We start from the raw sequence: 19,402 nt of genomic DNA on the forward strand, positions 1-19,402 counted from the left end.
GGTGAAGCCAGGTAGCATTTGACAGGTTAGGTGGAACCATCCTGGTGTGGGGGATACTCTGCGGTTTTAGGATAATAAGTTGAATAGCCCACTCCTGAAGATAAAATTCATTTTATGAATTTAGACTTATATTTTCCTCAATTATTTATGAAACGCGTACCCCCATTTGAGAACCACTGATATATGGTATATGTGTGTGAATATTTGTGTGTGTGTGTGTGTGTGTGTGTGTGTGTGTGTGTGTGTGTGTGTGTGTGTGTGTGTGTGTGTGTGTGTGTGTGTGTGTGTGTAATAGTCCTATCAATGCTCCACCTGAACTGTAACTGTGGTGGAGGAGGGAGGGTGCAACCCCGCCACCCGCGAGACCAGAGGCCGACAAGGAAGAATCCGGAACCCAGGCCACCAGTAACCCCACAGAGGGCGGGAGGAAACCCACCGCCAGCGAGGCCCGCCCCCTCCCAGCGGCTGCCAGGGAACCCACGGTGGTGGACCGGGACCCAGGCGAACCCCGTCCACCCGGCCCGGGCCGGACATGTGGCCAAGAGGCCCTCACCCCCCAGGCCAACGACCCCCACCCGGTGAGAGGCCAGCCTGCCCGGAGAGACGGGGCCACCCCGACCGCCGACACGGGCAGCTGCAACCGCCCCCACGAAAGTGGCCCTCCAGGACCAAAGGAGCGCCGCCTGCACGGGCAGCAGGGGCCATTCTTCATTTCATGGCCATTCCTAATAATGGAGACAAGTGTCAACAACCAGCCCCTAAACACCTACCCAGAAGCCCCACTGGTTTAAACACACCCACTGAACACTGAAGACTTCTTCCATATGTTCGTCTTAAACTTTTACCCAATAGTTGCAGAAAAGTGGAGAAAAAGAGGAGTCTTCAAAATCTGGTTTACGATTTTTATTGTTCAAAATCATTTACACAAAAGACAAGAATTTTTCTCAAGAATAAACTGAAAAAAAGAAATCATATGTCATCCTCACATCTATTCATGGCACCTTTTCACCAAAATCATTTCCTTTTAGACACAAAGACCTCAAATAGTTGTGGTCTTGGCCAGCGGAAGCAACCTGAGGGACAGCAGGCCCTTGGGTTGAAGTGATGGCAGGCCAGACTCAAACTTTCAGAAAATCCGCTACTTGCTTATGCTGTCTTGATTATACATTTGATTACAAAAGATTACTCTTGATCACACTTTTTTATTATCTCTACATCTGAAAAGAATATGATTTCCTATTAATTAAACCCATGTCTAAACCCCTCTGGGATCTATTTTCAGCTATTGCAGGACCCACGTATAAATGCTGGCTGGGTTGTGGGTCCAGGTTTACGGAGAGAGGTGAATTCAAGTTTTGTCACCATTCAACTGAAGGATTAGATAAAGAGGCTCAGAGAGGTTTTTCTCAAGAATAAACAGAAAAAAATAAATTTTACATCATCCTCACATCTATTCATGACATCTTTTCACCAATAATTCATGTATACTTATCATAACATCCTTCCCCACTAAACCCCGAGCCTGGACATCCATCCTAAATAATTTCCTTTTAGACACAAAGACCTCAAATAGTTGTGGTCTTGGCTAGCGGAAGCAACCTGAGGGACAGCAGGCCCTTGGGTTGAAGTGAACAGGTATGGCAGGCCAGACTCAAACTTTCAGAAAATCAGCTACTTGTTTATGCTTTATTGATCATATATTTGATTACAAAAGATTACTGTTGATCACACTTTTTTTTTAATCTCTTTTTTTTTATCTCTACATCTGACAAAAATAGGATTTCCTATTTATTTAACCCATGTCTAAACCCCTCTGGGATCTATTTTCAGCTCATGCGGGACCCACATATAAATGCTGGCTGGGTTGTGGGTCCAGGTTTACAGAGAGAGGTGAATGAAAGTTTTGTGACCATTCAAATGAAGGATTGGATAAAGAGGCTCAGAGAATTTGGTCTTGTGGGTGTAAAAGTGAATCAGTTTGTCACCAATTACTTTGTAGAAGGACAGAGTCCCTGCAGACCAGTCCAGGTACACTCCCAGCTGGCTGATGCTAGTTTTGGGATCAGTATCATAATAGACACATTTTGCACCATGATCAGCATAGTAAAACAAGCCATCTCTTAACCCATGGCCAAAAGACCAGGACATGTCATTGAACCCTGAACGGCACATGTCAAGCTCTCCTTTACATGGAGCTCCAGCATAGGTCACACCTACAGAAAGATTCTTCTCATAAGTAACGCTCCACTCCACCTCCCAGTAATGACGACCAGTCAGCTCCTGTCTGCCCAGAACCTGAACATAATGATCGTATCTCTGAGGGAGGTTGGGATACGACTGCTCTTCTCCTTGTGTCGCTTTCTTGTCTCCTTCAGACAGGAGGATGTTGGGATGTGCCTTGTCTGGATTCAGGGTGAGATCAGTGGCATCTGATGGAGAGAAGAAGACCAGATCGTGATCAGACTTCATGATCAGTTACAGATTTTTCTTGATTGATAATTGTAAAACACTTCCTAATATATTTTTTTGAGATTCCTGCTCAAAAACACCCTACTCAGTCCAACATTAGTAAATCTCATCAGATTTAAGGTATTTACCAGTAAATCCTTTTTGTTGTCAAAATGTGATTTCTAATCGCATCAACCAAGTCCCCTGCAGACTACTTTTATTATTATTATTCACTTTACGTCTAACATTCACAGGGAACCGTTCAGTTTCTATGAGCATACTGTACGTGTTTATATGCTTCCTATACATGCTACACCTTACACAGCATGTTATCGATTATTATTGCAAACACCGTCTAGCAGCATCAACGGCTGCTATGACGTTGGGAAATGTTCATTTTCCGACTTTACAGACAGTGTCAACTCTGGTAAGTTGAGGTCTGACATCATTGAAGTTCTGACTTCAGAGGTAACTGGAACTCAGCAATAACTTCAAAGTGATCATAGGTTTTTGTTGTAGTTTTTTCAATTGAAACTAGAGTATTTGTCATATTTGTAATAATATATATATATATATATATATATATATATATATATATATATATATATATATATATATGTATATATATATATATACATATATATATATATATATAAAATATAATAGATAGTATAATATGTATAGAGTCGATGATTCTAACCCTCATTTGATTTTTGACCGTGGTCAGTGGAGGAAGTGCAAGTGTATTATAATCAAACTTAGGAGCTAGATGTGAACCCAAGCTGATCACTTGTGATCAGATTTCTCTGTGTGCATTTTAATGCCAGGTCTAAATTGGCCAAAGACTACAATGAGATCATCTGATAATTATTTACTCTTAATATGACCTTACTGATGTTAAGATCATCAGAACATCATGTCTACATTGTCACTGATGAAACCTGGAGTATTGCTGTAAACATTGGCTACTGGTCAAAAGAAAGTTTGTTTTCTTTTTCCTGAGAATAACCTCCCTAAAATGAATCGTGAGCAGTGAAAGTCTGGTCCAGTCAGGTTTGTGTTGGAAAGTAACTACACTCCATTTGGTAGAAAAGAGAAAACGATGTGCGAAAAGTGACTTACACCACATTAGATCTCTTTTGTTGGTTATGTTTTCCACATCAGTGACATCAGGCTTTGAGAAGTCATCAGTGAGTTGGACGATGTTCCTGTAGTGGTAGATGCTTGCTCCTTCATATTTGTCATTTGATATAACTGCTATAAGGAATCTGTATCTGCTGTTGTTCTTCAGGGCTCTGTGAAGTTCACCGAACTCTTTGGCTTTTTCTCTCATTTTGTTTATCACGTCTGCTGAGAAGAAATACTTGGTGCATGAACTTCCGTCCTTGGCAGAAGTTGAGTGCAGCGGATCCAGGCGATCACACATTTCCTGAAGATAGGGGTCAGTAGTTTCCACAGAGGTGAAGACAAAGCACAGAACATCTTCTACTTTTGGATCAAGAAGCTCTCTGTCCAACTCTGCCTGATTCCTGACGATCTTTGCTCCCTCCATCATCTCCACACAGGAAGCGATGACGCTGACTTCTCGCTCTTTATTTTCCAACCATTTCTTTAATTTCGCCAAACTGAATGGGGATGTTTCTTCACCATCAAAGGCAGTATCCAAACCCGTCGCATCTTTGCCTCCTGCCTTGAGGGACTGAAGAGTCTTTGCCATTTTCTCCTTGACTCCAGCGATGTACTTGTCACACAGATTTTGGAAATCAATCAGCCTGTCATGAATCCCTGGGAAATGATTGTTTTCTTCCTGACAATCGTTGCATCTCATTTTCAGGTCCTGAAATTCTTCCAGAAGATCTTGAGCTTTTACTGTAAGTCCAGGACTGATCTCAGGCAGTGAGGTTGAGGTGACCTTTGCAGCACTTGAATCAAAGTTCTTCAGCGGCATCATCCAGACTTTCAGAGGAACCCCGTTTTCTCCGTCGTCTCCCAGTAGCTTTGGCAGCTGAATGAAGGTCTTCACTGCATCTTCAAAATTTGCAGGGTTGCTTTCAAGAATGAAGTCTCCGTATAATTTGCAGGTAAACTTATTGGCCATGTCTCTTTCTTCCTCACTCAGCTTCATGTTCACTTTGCCCTCAAAATTAAATGAGGGGATCTTATTGATCACAGCCTGCATGCTGCCCTCGATCTTCTGAACATTGCTGCTGTCTAACTTCGAGCTATCAAACACAAAGAAAGCGTTTGCACCATAAAGGATGCCAGTGACGACGTGAGTGGCCAACGTCTTCACAGAATCATCGATCTGCTGGATGTTCTTGGAGTCAAGAGCAGTCAGCTGTTTGAAGACGGTGGTCGCTTTGTACTGACACGTCACTCGGCTCTGACGGTGGGACTTCTTCGCATCGTTCAGATATTTTGCGGATCCGCTAACTTCAATCAGTCCAAACATGAAACTGGCCTTCAGGGAGGCATCAACATCCAGCAGATTAGCCTTTTCTTTGAAGGAATCAGATGCAGCGATTTGAAACTGACTGCTATTCTGAGGATCCTGAATCATCTTCTCTTTAAGAGTTTTATCATCCCACAATGTGACACCTTTAAGACATGAGATCAAAGCAGGGTTAAAATGAAAAACCAGGTCCTCAGAAACATTAACATACCTGTATATATGTTGTCTATATTTAATTCTGCCAAAGTTGACTAAGATCACCAAAATTGAAACGTGATAAAGCAAGAAAGAAAAGACAAGACAGTGATGGGTGCAGTTTGGTGAGTTTTGTGATGTGTTGTAGTGTGTGTGAGTGAATGTTTAACTTGTTTAAGAATAAAATAGACGACATATATATAGTTTAGATACAAATATCTAGACTGCTCATATACTAATATAATATGAATTCATATACACGTGGCCAACCAGTACATATTATGGGGGAGAAAGAGATCAGATAAAAGAAAAAATTAAAGCTGCAAGCAGCGATGACGGGCCCTCGCACTCATGGCCACCGCCCCCCATAAGCATATCAGAAATGACACCACCCACGACTTCCTATCTCAAATCATTCAAAAGTTATAGCAGAAAATAGGGACAACCAATCAGAAGAAGGAGCGGGACTAATTCAGGCCAATAAAGGTCAAGGATTAAATACCAAGTCCGATGACACCACCCACGACTCTTTATGTCAAACCATTCAAAAGTTACGGCAGATAAAAGTTTTCCGGGGGGCGCTGTTGAGCCATTTTGCCACGCCCATTAATGCAAACCATGAAATATCAAATTTATCGCCAGGCCTGGCTTGCGTGCAAAATTTGGTGACTTTTGGGGAACTATCAAATATGGACCAATCAGATGAAGGGGGGGCACGCTTTTTGGCGTCTAGCGTTGCCACCGTCAACAACGCTTTTGAAAGAGAAAAGTAATGCGCGTTGTCGCAGGATGGAGACCCACATTTTGATGTATAACACACCTGGGTGCACGTTACAGTTCTGGCCGTATTAACTGCCGAAGGAATGGCATAAATTGCACCAAAATTACACGATTAATTCAAAATGGCTGACTTCCTGTTCGGTTTCGGACATGGCGCTAAGAGACCTTTCTTTAGGTTGCGACATGATACAGGTGTGTAGCGATTTTCGTGCATGTACGTCAAACCGTATTGTGGCGCTTGAGGCACAAAGTTTTCTAGGGGGCGCCGTTGAGCCATTTTGCCACGCCCATTAATACAAACCATTAAATATAAAATTTTTCGCCAGGCCTGGCTTGCGTGCAAAATTTGGTGACTCTCCGGGCACGTTTAGGGGGGCAAAAAGGCCCTCCTTTCACCAGAAGAATAAAGAAGAATAAAAAATTCCTACAGATACAATAGGGCCTTCGCACTGTAAGTGCTCGGGCCCTAAAATTATACATACATATATACATACACTTCCTTATACATATATACATACACTTCCTTATATATATATATATATATAGGGGTGTCAGTTTAGCGGGTTAATTAGATTAATTAATTACACTGCTAATTAACCCGTTATGAAAATGAACGCAATTAATTAAGAGTAGCAAAATGTGCAAGCATTTGAAATTTGGCCCATTGAAGGACCCGTAGGCCACTTGGCAGTGGCAAGTCACTTCCCACCTGCATTGCTAGTCAAACAAACAAAGCAGGTGACACCCCTGGAAGCGGCTCAGGGGAGCAAGGCGAGAAAATCTTTGCTAGGGCCTTTGAACGGCAAGTTTATCTATAAAAAGAAAGAAGACAGGACTATCAACAAGAACGCAGTGATTTGTAAATTTTGTAAAAGAGAATTTTCCTATCACCAGCGCTGCTCCAGCCTGAATGATCATTTAAACGCTAAACATGTCTGGACAAGTTCCACTGTAAACGTTACAGGGACTAACCCACGCTTGCAGAATCTGGGAAACGAATGAGCAAAGCCACGACAGAAAAACTGACAGACTCAATCGTGGGTTGCTGCTGATTGCAGGCCAATTTCCATCGTGGAAGACGAGGGCCTCAAGGAGGAATGGTGTCTTGACCAAACCACTAAAAACCACTCACCCAGGCCAACGTGCACCGATGCACGACCATCTGAACAGGAAGATATTTTTTCTTTTCAATTTCATTTATTTAATTCATTTACACTTTTCACCAATAAAAATGTGGATTTCAAATCTTCATATTCAAAAGCAGCATATTCATTGATTAGTCATGCACTGCAATTTTGTAATGTCCTAGAATTCAAATTCTTTATTTGGGGACCTTCAGCAGATATGAGATCAAAATGCGATTAATTAGATCAATTAACTAGATTAATTAATTGTAAATCCTGTAATTAATCAGATTAATGTTTTTAATTGCCTGACATCACCAATATATATATATATGACATACACATATATATACACTACTTTGTAGTTTGGTACCATCAAATGACGGAATTTGCATGTTAGAACGCACATAAATTCGTATAAGAGACTCCTGGACTTATGTATGGTGTTTTCTATTGAAACCAATGTTTTCTGTGTCAGTTCCTGTCAGGTTGTCTAGGCTACATCATGTCAAGTAAAATCCACTTTTAGTCATATGTGGTACATATGTGATAACGTCCAAACAAGGCTAAGCTGTTGAAAAAGTGGACTTTGTCTGTTTCAAAATTGATTTACTTAAGTTAACACAATTTTATTAGGGCCTGAGCACTTACAGTGCGAAGGCCCTATTGTATCTGTAGGAATTTATTCATTCATTCATTTTCTTTCTTTCTTTCTTTCTTTCTTTCTTTCTTTCTTTCTTTCTTTCTTTCTTTCTTTCTTTCTTTCTTTCTTTCTTTCTTTCTTTCTTTCTTTCTTTCTTTCTTTCTTTCTTTCTTTCTTTCTTTCTTTCTTTCTTTCTTTCTTTCTTTCTTTCTTCTGACAAAATGAGGGCCTTTTTGCCCCCCTAAACATGCCCCAAATGTCACCAAATTTTGCACACAAGCCAGGCCTGGCGAAAAATTTGATATTTAATGGTTTGCATTAATGGGCGTGGCAAAATGGCTCAACAGCGCCCCCTACAACACTTTTTGCCTCAAGCCCAACAATACGGTTTGACGTACATGCATGAAAATCGTTACACACCTGTATCATGGCGCAAATTAAATAAAAGTCTCTTGGCACCATGGCCGAAACCGAACAGGAAGTCAGCCATTTTGAATTAATCGTGTCATTTTGGCGAGATTTATGCCATTCCTTCGGCAGTTAATACCGCCCGAACCGGTGTGGTGTCATTTCTGATATGCTTATGGGGGACGGTGGCCATGCAGCTTTAATTTTTTTTTTGTATTTTCAACATTGTTCCAACTGATTTATGGTTGAATGTTTGACTGTTGTTTTACACTACAAACCACATTCACGAGTTTCTAAGCTTTAATCAAACCATCAAAACTCTTGCAAACGGATGAACTGACGATTTCTCAAAGTCAGAACTAAAAGATCCTGGTCTTACCTGGGAGGAGTTGATCTTTCCGAGCATCGTAAAGCATCCCCAACGTAAAAGGTCGACCCAGACTTGCTACTACCATCATCGATGAGGCCATGTCTCCTTCAGCTGAGGCCATGTTTCCTACAACAAGAAAAAACACCCACATACATGAGATGGATGGATGGATGAATTAAAATGCATAAATGATCACCAGTGCATCGCAGTAGTTGCAGAGAGAGACAGATTATCCACTAGTTGAAACAGTCAAACAATTGTGAATTTCAAAAGCAAATTTCTCCAAAATTACACCAAAGTCAGGCTGTGCACCGTTCAGAAACACAGAAATGTTCATAAAATCGCTGCACCTCGGACTCACTGATCATGTTAAATGTTAAAGTCCATGACAGCATGACTGAGGAATGAGCAGGCCGCTTCTTTTCACCAGACAGGGTGGGGTTTATCTGGACGGATGTAGCGCGTGGAAGGATCACGTTATTCCGGCCAGATCCTCCCAACCCCATGTGTAGCCCAGGACTGCTGCATGTTTTTGTGAGGGTAGCTCACATTAGCTACCCAAGGGAACACGGGGAGAACATGCAAACTCCACACAGAAAGGCCCTTTCGCCAACCCCACCCAGGGTGTGGGCGCTGAAGTCATGGGAGAACATAACATGCACTCAGCACCCACAGTGTCCTGGCAATAATTGAACCCAGGACCTTCTAGGAGCGAGACAGCTGCACTACCAGCTGCACCACCGTGCCTCTAAAACTGGAAGAAGACTGAATCAGTAACATTTGGAAGAGTTTCCAGGAGAAAACCTCTGAAAAGATCACGCAGGCTTGACTGAGTTTCACAAAACTGCATCTGAACAAACCTGCAGACTTCTGGAAAAATTTCCTCTGGACAGATGAGACCAACGTGGAGATATTTGGCCTTAATATCCAGAACCAATATCCAGGAGAAAACCAAACACAACATTTCAGCAGAAACACCCCAGACCCACTGTCAAGTACAGTGGTGGAGGGATAACGGTGACATATGCAGCGGGACTGGAAGTAAAGAAACCTCCTCCACGTCTCTCTTTGTCCTCACCTGGTAAAGTGGTGTCACTCAAACAGTCAGCAGGTGAATCTTCTTCCCTTCAGCCTGGAGCGTCCTGGAATTTCCTGGAGCGTGAAGGTTGCTGATGTTACAGAGTCATTTATACTGTTGAAATATCCTCCCTCCTCTCAGGCCACGCCCACAGCTGGATCAGCTGGATCAGTGGCCAACCTAATGTTTGAATAACCTGGAAAGGACCATTCCGCCTCAGCAATCTCCAGTGTTTCTGACGAAGTCTCTTAACTAAGAATCAATCCCCTGGCTCGAATTAATGCAACAGAGGATTAGCTGGAAGAGCTGAGGTGCTTTCATCTGTGAAGTGATCTGGAACAACACAGATTGCAGGAGTTTGATCATATAAGTTCAGGATTTTGTTAGAATCAGGGTGAAGTTGTGAAATGTTGCCTATGGCATTTACCTGTCAGGACATGGAAGTTATCATGTTTGGCAGTTCTCCAACAGTTTCTTTGGTTTCACAACACATGTGTTTTGCCACAAACTTTAAGCAATACTTTTTAATTTGAAGTGTTGCATTTCTGTGATGCAGCACAGTCATGTTTCAGTCCTGATGTTTTATACATAACTGTCAACATTTACATTGACAGCAGATACACCTGGGCTGTTGTTCATGATTTTGGCCAAATTTGGCATAACAGGAATTTTTTGACTTCCACAGGTAGACCGAATGCACACCACGTCCTGGTGACCGCCCTCCTGGATGCCATGTTGCTGCCTAAACAAATTGCTGTGTGTAAATGTGATGCTCACACTAACAAATCTGATTTTATCTCTCAATGAAATGTTCGGGCAATTGCAAAAAGTAGTGGAGAGAGTGGGCAGCCCTGACGGGTACCACGACTGAGGGAGAAATAGTCAGAATAGTCATTGTTCGTGCGAACACAAGCAAGGGGGGATGTGTACAAAAGTTTGATCCAAGAAATAAATGTATCGCCAAAGCCAAAACGTTTCAGAGTGTAAAACAGGTAGGGCCACTCCACCCGGTCAAACGCCTTTTCGGCATCCATAGAAATGACCAGCTCAGGGTCATCAGAGGTTGTGGATGAATACAGAATATCAAACAGACGTCGGACATTGTGAAAGGATTGTCTGTTCTTTAAGAACCCTGTTTGGTCTGGAGCGATGATAGTCTCCAGGCGCCTAGCCAGCATTTTAGCCAGTATTTTAACGTCTGCACACAGCAAAGAGATAGGGCGATAATTCCTACAGGACAGTGGGTCTTTATCCTTCTTCAATATTAGGGATATAGTAGCCTGGTGTAGAGTGAGAGGAAGTGAACCTTTCTGCAGTGATTCGTTAAAACATATTAAGTAATAGGGGTGACAGTGAATCTGCAAAGGTTTTAAAAAATTCAGCCGGGAACCCGTCAGGGCCCGGGCATTTCCCACTCTGCATAAGTGTTAAGGCACTCCTAAGCTCATTTATTGTAAATGGTGCATCCAGACCAGAGGACACTTCGGAGTTAATAAAAGGGAAATCTAAGCAATTAAAAAAGCGTTCGTATTGTGTTTTATTGTACGGGCACTCAGAGGTGTATAATGACGCAAAAATATCTGAACTGATCGTTAATGGATTGAGGATCAATGGCAGGTCCAGTATCTGTGTTAATTTGGGTGATGTGTTTTGATGAGGAGGCTTGTCGAATTTGGTGAGCAAGCAACTTATTTGGTTTATCGCCAAATTCATAATAGTTATGGCGGGTTTTTAGTGAAGACTGTGCTGTTTCTTTGGAGACTAGAATGTCATATTCTGCCTTTTTCGTGAGTAAATCCTTAAGAAAATCTGCATTAGGTGTATCCACACATATTGACTGCAGCTCCGCTATATCCTTGGAGAGGGAGACCTTGTTTTCCATAGCAATCTTCCTCTGATAAGCAGAGTAAGATATTATTTCTCCCCTCAAGAAAGCTTTACATGACTCCCATATGGCCGCTGCCGAAACATCTGGCTTGACATTAGTGGATATAAAAAGATCAATACGACTGTTGATTGTGTTAAACCGCATTAACTACTGTATAAGATAACTTTTCTCTAAACACGTTCAGCTCACTCAGGACTGACGGTTCATGTGACCGGTTGGACTGTATGGCTCCATTCATTGAATGTTTTTCCTCTTTTCATTAAAACTTCAGAAAGACAGCTGAGGTGTCCTGACATTCATTTTTGAACAACAATTTTTGCCACCACAAAACAACATAGAGATATTCAACCATGACATGTAAACTTCCCTCACCCCATGGAAACATGTCATTCCTTCCACATTTGTGTCCACAGGTGGCATGTTGAAGACACCACGTGTCTGACGAGATTTGACACTATGTCCCAACGGCTGATCACCTGAGGAGGATCACCTGTCGGGAGAAACACGCAGCTCTATAAATCGTGGGAATCAGGGTGAAGTCATGAAATGATGCCTGTGGCATTTACCTGTCAGGACACAAAAGTTATCATGCAAATTGCAAACATGCAAATTTCCCCTCTGTGGGACTATTAAAGGATTGTCTTATCTTATCTTATCTTATGATTCATGTTTGGCAGATCCCCAACAGTTTCTATAGATTCACAACAAATGTGTTTTGCCACAAACGTTAAGCAATACTTTTTAATTTATAATAATTTTCTGTACTAGCCATGAGAAAGGATTGACCGAATGGTTGGAGATGTAACCACTATAAATGCCCCCGCCCCTTCCCACCTATGTCACAGAGTCAGTGTTGGACAGAGAAATTGTAGCAGTAACAGCACATAAATAATGGAAAAATACATTAACAGAAGGCACAGTAAACCAAAACTTAAAAAAACAACGAAAAAACAAAGTGCAAACATCCCACCCTCCCACCCCAAGCCCTATCACTACTGCTGGAGGCCGCAGTGTGAAACTCACTGATTCACTGATCAGCATACTTTACTACTTCCTATCGCGCTGATCCCGCAACTTAATAAACGTCAGGGAAAACATTGCATCTTAACCTCAAAAGCCACAAAAAGAACCCATATGTAAAGAGATATGATGAGTTGTTTTTAGCCCATCAACCCATACAAACCCAACCCATACAGTGACCTGACCCCACGCAAACTTCTACTGGAAATACATGAAACTGTATTACTTGTATCCCAAACATATCAGTCTACTGGAAACACAAAGAAATAGTGCAACTTGAAACTCGAACCCGTCAGTCTATTCAGAAATACAATTAAACAGTATACTTTTGGACAAATCACACATTTTCCCCATTCTGATCAAAAAAAAAAAGAAAAGGGCATTTTAGAGGCACAAAAATCCTCACTTTTTGTGTGCGTGTAAAGAGAGAGAGAAAAAAAAGGGAGATAATTATAGAAGCCCAGTTTGAGTATCGATAGGTTCCAAGTCCACTCCCTGAGCTGGATAAGATACAGTGTAAAAAAAAAAAAAAAAAAAAAAAAAACAAATCAAAGAAAAAAAATTAAATAAATAAATAAAAGAAGAGAGGAAAAAAAGGAATAACTGAATAAAAAAAAAAAAAAAAAGATAATAATCATAGAAGCCCAGTTCAGAAACCCAGTTTGAGTATCCATAGGTTCCAAGTCCACTCCCTGAGCTGGATAAGATACAGTGTAAAAAACAAAACAAAAAACAAAATAAATAAATAAAGAATAAATAAAAAATAAATAAATAAATAAATAAATAAATAAATAAGAGAATAAATAAATAAATAACTAAATTAAAAAAGGCCAGGCCACACACGGCCAAAGCTCCGGGGGCCGCCCTCGGGACCGAGCAGACCAGCGAGAGAGCTCGGGGGGCGTCCCCGAGGCCTAGGCCTGGGTCTTGGCGGGGGGCGTGACGGGGATTCCTGGCGGGGCTCTGAGACTGGACGGGACTCGGGAACCTGACGGGGCTCGGGAACCTGACGGGGCTCGGGAACCTGACGGGGCTTGGGAACCTGACGGGGCTCGGGAACCTGATGGGGCTCGGGAACCTGACGGGGCTCTGGAACCTGACGGGGCTCTGGGACCGCCTCAGGAACAGAGGGCTGCGGGACCGCCTCAGGAACAGAGGGCTGCGGGACCGCCTCAGGATCCGGAGTCGGGGCTGACAGGAGGCGGGGAGCCGGAGTCGGGGCTGACAGGAGGCGGGGAGCCGGAACAGGGGCTGACAGGAGGCGGGGAGCCGGAACAGGGGCTGACAGGATGCGGGGAGCCGGAACAGGGGCTGACAGGATGCGGGGAGCCTGAACAGGAGCAGACAGGATGTGGGGAGCCGGAACAGGAGCAGACAGGATGCGGGGAGCCGTAACAGGAGCAGACAGGATGCGGGGAGCCGTAACAGGAGCAGACAGGATGCGGGGAGCCGGAACAGGAGCAGACAGGATGCGGGGAGCCGGGACAGGAGCAGACAGGATGCGGAGAGCCGGAACAGGAGCAGACAGGATGCGGGGAGCCGGAACAGGAGCAGACAGGATGCGGGGAGCCGGAACCGGAGCAGACAGGATCCGGGGAGCCGGGACCGGAGCAGACAGGATGCGGGGAGCCGGAACAGGAGCAGACAGGATGCGGGGAGCCGGAAAAGGAGCAGACAGGATGCATGGAGCCGGAGTCGGGGGGCAGAGGATCCCCGGAGCTGCCCGAGTGGGGACCCGGGTCCGTGGCGCTGGCTGCGGGGGTACCCAGGTCCGAGGCGCTGGCTGCGGGGGAGCCCGGGTCCGAGGCGCTGGCTGCGGGGGTACCCGGGTCCGAGGTGCCGGCTCCGGGGGTACCCGGGTCCGAGGCGCCGGCTGCGGGGGTACCCGGGTCCGAGGCGCCGGCTGCGGGGGTACCCGGGTCCGGGGTGCTGGCCCCCCCTCAAGGGACAGATCCCAGATGTCCCCACAGTCCACATCCAGGGCGGGCTGGGGGGAACACGGGTCCTCGGAGCTGGCTGAGGGGGGGCACGGGTCCTCGGAGCTGGCTGAGGGGGGGCACGGGTCCTCGGAGCTGGCTGGGGGGGGTCCGAAACCATCACCGGAGGAGGAACTCGAGCAGGAGCTGAGGCGTCCAGGACCACCGCTGGAGCCGGAACAGGGGGTGATGCGTCCAGGACCACCGCTGGAGCAGGAACAGGCTGGGGCTGGCGCTGACGCCGTCGCTTCCCCTGGGGCTGAGAACCCCCTGGCCTGCCTCGAGCCAGGCGTGTTCCCCAGAAGGGGGGAACAGGCTGGGATGCGTCCAGGACCACCTCGGGAACAGGAAGAGGTGCGTCCAGGGCCCCCACCGGAACAGGCTGGGGCTGGCGCTGACGCCGTCGCTTCCCCTGGGGCTGAGAACCCCCGGGCCCGCCTCGAGCCAGGCGTGTTCCCCAGAAGGGGGGAACAGGCTGGGATGCGTCCAGGACCACCTCGGGAACAGGAAGAGGTGCGTCCAGGGCCCCCACCGGAACAGGCTGGGGCTGGCGCTGACGCCGTCGTCGTAGCCTCCCCTGAGCCTGCAGGCTCCTGGGCCCACCCAGAGCCAGGCGCGTTCCCCAAAAGGGGTCCCAATACTCCTCCTCGGCCCAGCGCACGTTTTTAGCCGCTTCACGGCAGAGGAAGTCCAAAATGGTGAGGTAGTCTCCCGCTGGGTCCACCTGGTCGGTCCGTTCTGTCATGGTTAGGTTTTCTTAGGACCCAAGTGCAGGAGACAGAGGGAGGCTGGAGGCAGGAGTTCTCAAAAACAAAAAGGATTTAATCCACAAAAAGGCAAAACAAGGCGCTGCAGAGCAGGATGAACAAAAAACCAGGATCATGAAAAAGGTACGAGGAGACATGGAGGAAGACACAGTACGGACCGACAGGGAACCAAGGAATGACAAGACAAGATATACTGAAGGGATAACGAGACATGACGAGACACAGGTGCAGACACAATCAGGGCAGATGGGACACAGGCGGGGCAAGACAGAAACTGAAAGTCAAAAACTGGGGGGAAGTGTCAAACCCTGACAGACACGTCTTGTCCTGAAAGTTGAGGAACTTCATGATCATAACTCGCAGTGTAGTGGAGCGCGGCGCGCCTGGCAGCTGGTGCGCTCTTTCTATAACCGGCGGGGCAGGGAAAGTCTCTGGGCCAAGGACGGCGGGTAGCCAGTTCTCGAGAAAAGCAGCTGCATTACCTTTTTCGACTTTCTCCGGAAGTTTCAGTAGTCTGAGATTAGAGCGACGGTTGCAGTTCTCCAGGTCGTCTACTTTATTGATGAGCTCAGACACCTGCTTCTCCAGTGCTGCTATTTTAGTTTTCTCTCCAGCAATATCATCTTCCACGTCGCTAATCCGGGTCTCTGCCTGCCACAATCTCCCTGAAAGATCTTTGAAGTCTGACTTGATCTCATTTATTGCAGCAAGAACTCCATCAAATTTGGAGCCAAAGTCGTTCTTCAGGGCTGTGATTGCTTCCAAAATCCCTGCTGTAGCCGGAGCTTGTTCGGTGGTTGCCAGCATGCTAGCATCTTCACCCAAACCCTTGTGGTGGTCGGATTTGGTTTGAGCCTGGGTCTGAAGGCTCGGGGTTTTGGGATGTTTGGACGACATCTCCAGGTTGCTCACACACGTAACTTCGTTATATGAAGAAGTTTGTTTGCTTTAAATACAGAATAATTTCAATTTAACCGATAATGACGGAGAGAGCCCAGAGTGCGACCGCTCAACTCCGCGCCATAGCCACGCCCCAGGCACCACATGTCTGACTAGATTTGACACTATGTCCCAACGGCTGATCACCTAAGGAGGATCACCGTCGGGAGAAACACGCAGCTCTGTAAATCGTGGGAATCAGGGTGAAGTCGTGAAATGATGCCTGTGGCATTTACCTGTCAGGACACGAAAGTTATCATGCAAATTGCAAACATGCAAATTTCCCCTCTGTGGGACTATTAAAGGATTGTCTTATCTTATCTTATCTTATCTTATCTTATCTTATCTTATCTTATCTTATCTTATCTTATGATTCATGTTTGGCAGATCCCCAACAGTTTCTATAGATTCACAACAAATGTGTTTTGCCACAAACATCAATCAATCAATCAAAGTTGATTGAGATGATGTAATGAAGATGTTTCATCTGTTGTTACAATTTATAGGTGTTGGGCCACAGTCCACTGTGAATATGTGAAGCCTTAATTTCAACTTTAGGGCCCTGCTCTGAGGCCTCACTCTGAGACCAGCCTTGATTCCCTACAGCTTACCGCATGGTTGAAACAAAGAAAACTAAGGAATGACTCCAAAGCCCAGAGGGCTTCGCAGTTTATTGCGCTTAGAGGTGTCAAAAGGGGCAGGATTTAGATCACGCGTGGACAGTAAGGACAGTGAATCCGCAGGCCCTGCTGATGCGAAACGCGTCCCTGCTGGTGGTTAAATAACAGCGGCTTTCCAAATCTCGCTTTCTCCGACTTTTTCATCGCAAGGGAAACCTCTGCTGTCCTTACGTTTTGTAAGGACGACACCTCATCTCCGATCAATTTGACCATCATCAGCCGAGGAGCCATCCCGCCACCTGCGTTTGTGAAAGCAGTTACCCTCAAACGTTTTGACGCTTCAACAAGGGGGAACGGGGGCCGTGCGCACTGAGACGACGTGACCAGGAAAGGGGGAGACAGCCCGACTGCCAGCGGCGCTGCATCATTTATCTCAGAGAGACAGAAAGAGTGAGGAAAAAGGGAGCCGCTCACAGCTGAACCACCGGCGGAGCGTAAAATCAGTAACCTGTGGACCAGGACCAGAACCAGGAGTTCCAAAAAAGATGCCAAGTAAAACTCTTGTATTCATTGATGCATTTGGCGAATACAGTATTTGCGTTGTTCTTTTTTTTTTAACAATTTGTTTATGGATGTTTTTCACATAAAAATACAGTGGTTCACAAGTTCCCCCACCCCCCCTGGCACCTACCCCATTCAAGCACAAGAAAAACAAAATATGAAAAATGATCTAGCAAAAATAAAATAAATAAATAGTAATAAACGCATCATGCAAAGTACAATGTTGACAGTCCCCTTTCAGTTTAAAGAGATCTTACATTCTGTACTGTTTACATAAGACACAAAGGAGTTCCAAGTCACGTCAAATGAATCAGTTCTATTAGAGAGAGTCAGTCTGATTTTCTCCAGTTTGAGAAAGTAAAGCATCTCCTTAATCCAGATCGTATGGGTGGGTGGGGCTGTGGATTTCCATCTCAGCAGAATTAGCCTCCTGGCCAGTAAATGCAGTTAAATCTTTATTAGCAGGAGAAAGAACAAATTGCAAAGGCCACACACCAAACAGGGCGGTTAGAGCATTAGGGGCGACATCTTTTCCAATTACCTTGGATAATGTAACAAAAATATCAGACCAAAATCTTTTCAGTGAGGGGCAGCTCCAAAACATGTGAATGTAGCTTGTGGTAGCCTGCTGACATCGGTCACATAGAGGAGACACTGTCTCAAACATTTTTGCGAGCCGCGCTTTGGTATAGTGAGCCCGATGTATGATCCGGCATTGCATAAAACTATGTCTAGCACAAATTGAAGACCTATGTACTCTCCTCAAAACTTCCACCCAGTCCTCATCTAGGATTGTCACAACTAAATCTGTTTCCCAGACTGTTTTAAGAGTAGTTGAGGAGCTCAGATGAATGTCATAAATATTTGAATATATTACAGAGATTGCCCCCCTCAATGAAGTTAGAGGTCTCAGGAACACCTCAAAATTTGAAGGATTGGGTAGAGCTGGGAATTCTGGGAATGCAGTACAGGCCCAATGCCGCGCTTGAAGGTATCTAAAAAATTGTCTCTTAGGGAGTGAGAATTTATCAACTAGTTGTTGAAACGATGCAAAAATTGAGTCGACATACATGTCTCTTATGGTTTTTATGCCCAGCCTAGCCCATAAAGCAAAGGAATTGTCCAGTAAAGACGGAGGAAATGCGTGATTCGCTGACAACGGAGCCCCGACAGAGAATCTATGCAGGCCAAAACAGCGTCTAAATTGAGCCCAAGTCTTAAGACATGATGCCACAATTACATTTCTAGCAAAACCAGAGGTAGAGGAGACCGGGGGTGAGTATAATAAGACCTTCAAGGACACCGGATGAGCTGAATTCGCCTCCATGACTAACCACGATGGGGGAACCTCAATGTTTTCGTACTGAATCCAGTAGTTCAAATTCCTAACAGTGGTCGTCCAGTGATAGTATAAAAAGTTAGGTAACGCCATTCCACCTGCGACTTTGGGTCTTTGTAATACTTGACGGCTTAACCTAGGAGTCTTCTTGTTCAAAACAAAATCCAGGATAAGGCTGTCTAGTTTACGAAAAAAAGAGAGCGGAAGAAAAATTGGGATGCACTGAAATAAATAAAGAAAACGCGGAAAAATATTAATTTTAACTGTATTGATCCTAGCCGCAACAGAGAGATTTAGGAGGGACCACCGTTCAAAGTCATCTTTAATTTGTGTGAGCAGAGAGAGAAAATTTCTCTTATAGAGATTCGCCTGTGTGTCAGCTATATACACTCCAAGATAAATGAAACCAGAGTTTGAGACCTTAAATGGAAACTGTCTAAGCGGATACTCTCTTGCCTGCTTATTAACAGTGAATAATTCGCTTTTGTTAAGGTTCAGTTTATATCCCGAAACCTTACTGAAAGCGTCTAGAACCGAGAGGGCCGCAGGAATGGAACGCGCCATATCAGACAGAAGCAGCAAAAGATCATCCGCATACAAGGCTACCTTCAGCTCCACATCATGTCTAGTTATACCCCGAATATCAGGGTTAGACCGTAAGGCGATCGACAAAGGTTCCATCACAAAGGCAAATTAAAGCTGCAAGCAGCGATGAACGGGCCCTCGCACTCAAGGCCACCGCCCCCCATAAGCATATCAGAAATGACACCACCCACGACTTCCTATGTCAAACC

At 45.0% G+C, this 19,402-nt stretch overlaps 1 protein-coding gene across 1 annotated transcript; it reads right to left on the minus strand.

The window, feature by feature from the left end:
- Nucleotides 1–894: 894 nt before the first annotated feature.
- On the minus strand, nucleotides 895–9,574 carry LOC133418983 (stonustoxin subunit beta-like). The gene is made up of 4 exons (XM_061707957.1): nucleotides 9,499–9,574; nucleotides 8,430–8,546; nucleotides 3,571–5,046; nucleotides 895–2,429 (listed from the first exon to the last, which is right to left on the minus strand). Exons 2-4 carry the CDS (start codon nucleotides 8,539–8,541, stop codon nucleotides 1,879–1,881), a joined length of 2,139 nt encoding a protein of 712 aa, XP_061563941.1. The 5' UTR covers nucleotides 8,542–8,546; nucleotides 9,499–9,574; the 3' UTR covers nucleotides 895–1,878.
- Between the last annotated feature and the right edge of the window lie 9,828 nt (nucleotides 9,575–19,402).

This window comes from Cololabis saira, chromosome 19 (genome assembly GCF_033807715.1).
Source record: "Cololabis saira isolate AMF1-May2022 chromosome 19, fColSai1.1, whole genome shotgun sequence".
NCBI classification, from domain to species: Eukaryota; Metazoa; Chordata; class Actinopteri; order Beloniformes; family Belonidae; genus Cololabis; species Cololabis saira.

Bases quoted from the DNA above. Each gene is read 5' to 3' on its own strand.
- LOC133418983 (XM_061707957.1), bottom strand. From the start codon at position 8,541: ATGGCCTCAGCTGAAGGAGACATGGCCTCATCGATGATGGTAGTAGCA. The intron at 5,047-8,429 runs GTAAGACCAGGA...CATGTCTTAAAG, and splicing joins GAAAGATCAACTCCTCCCAG to GTGTCACATTGTGGGATGAT. The intron at 2,430-3,570 runs GTAAGTCACTTT...TCTCTCCATCAG, and splicing joins CAAAAGAGATCTAATGTGGT to ATGCCACTGATCTCACCCTG.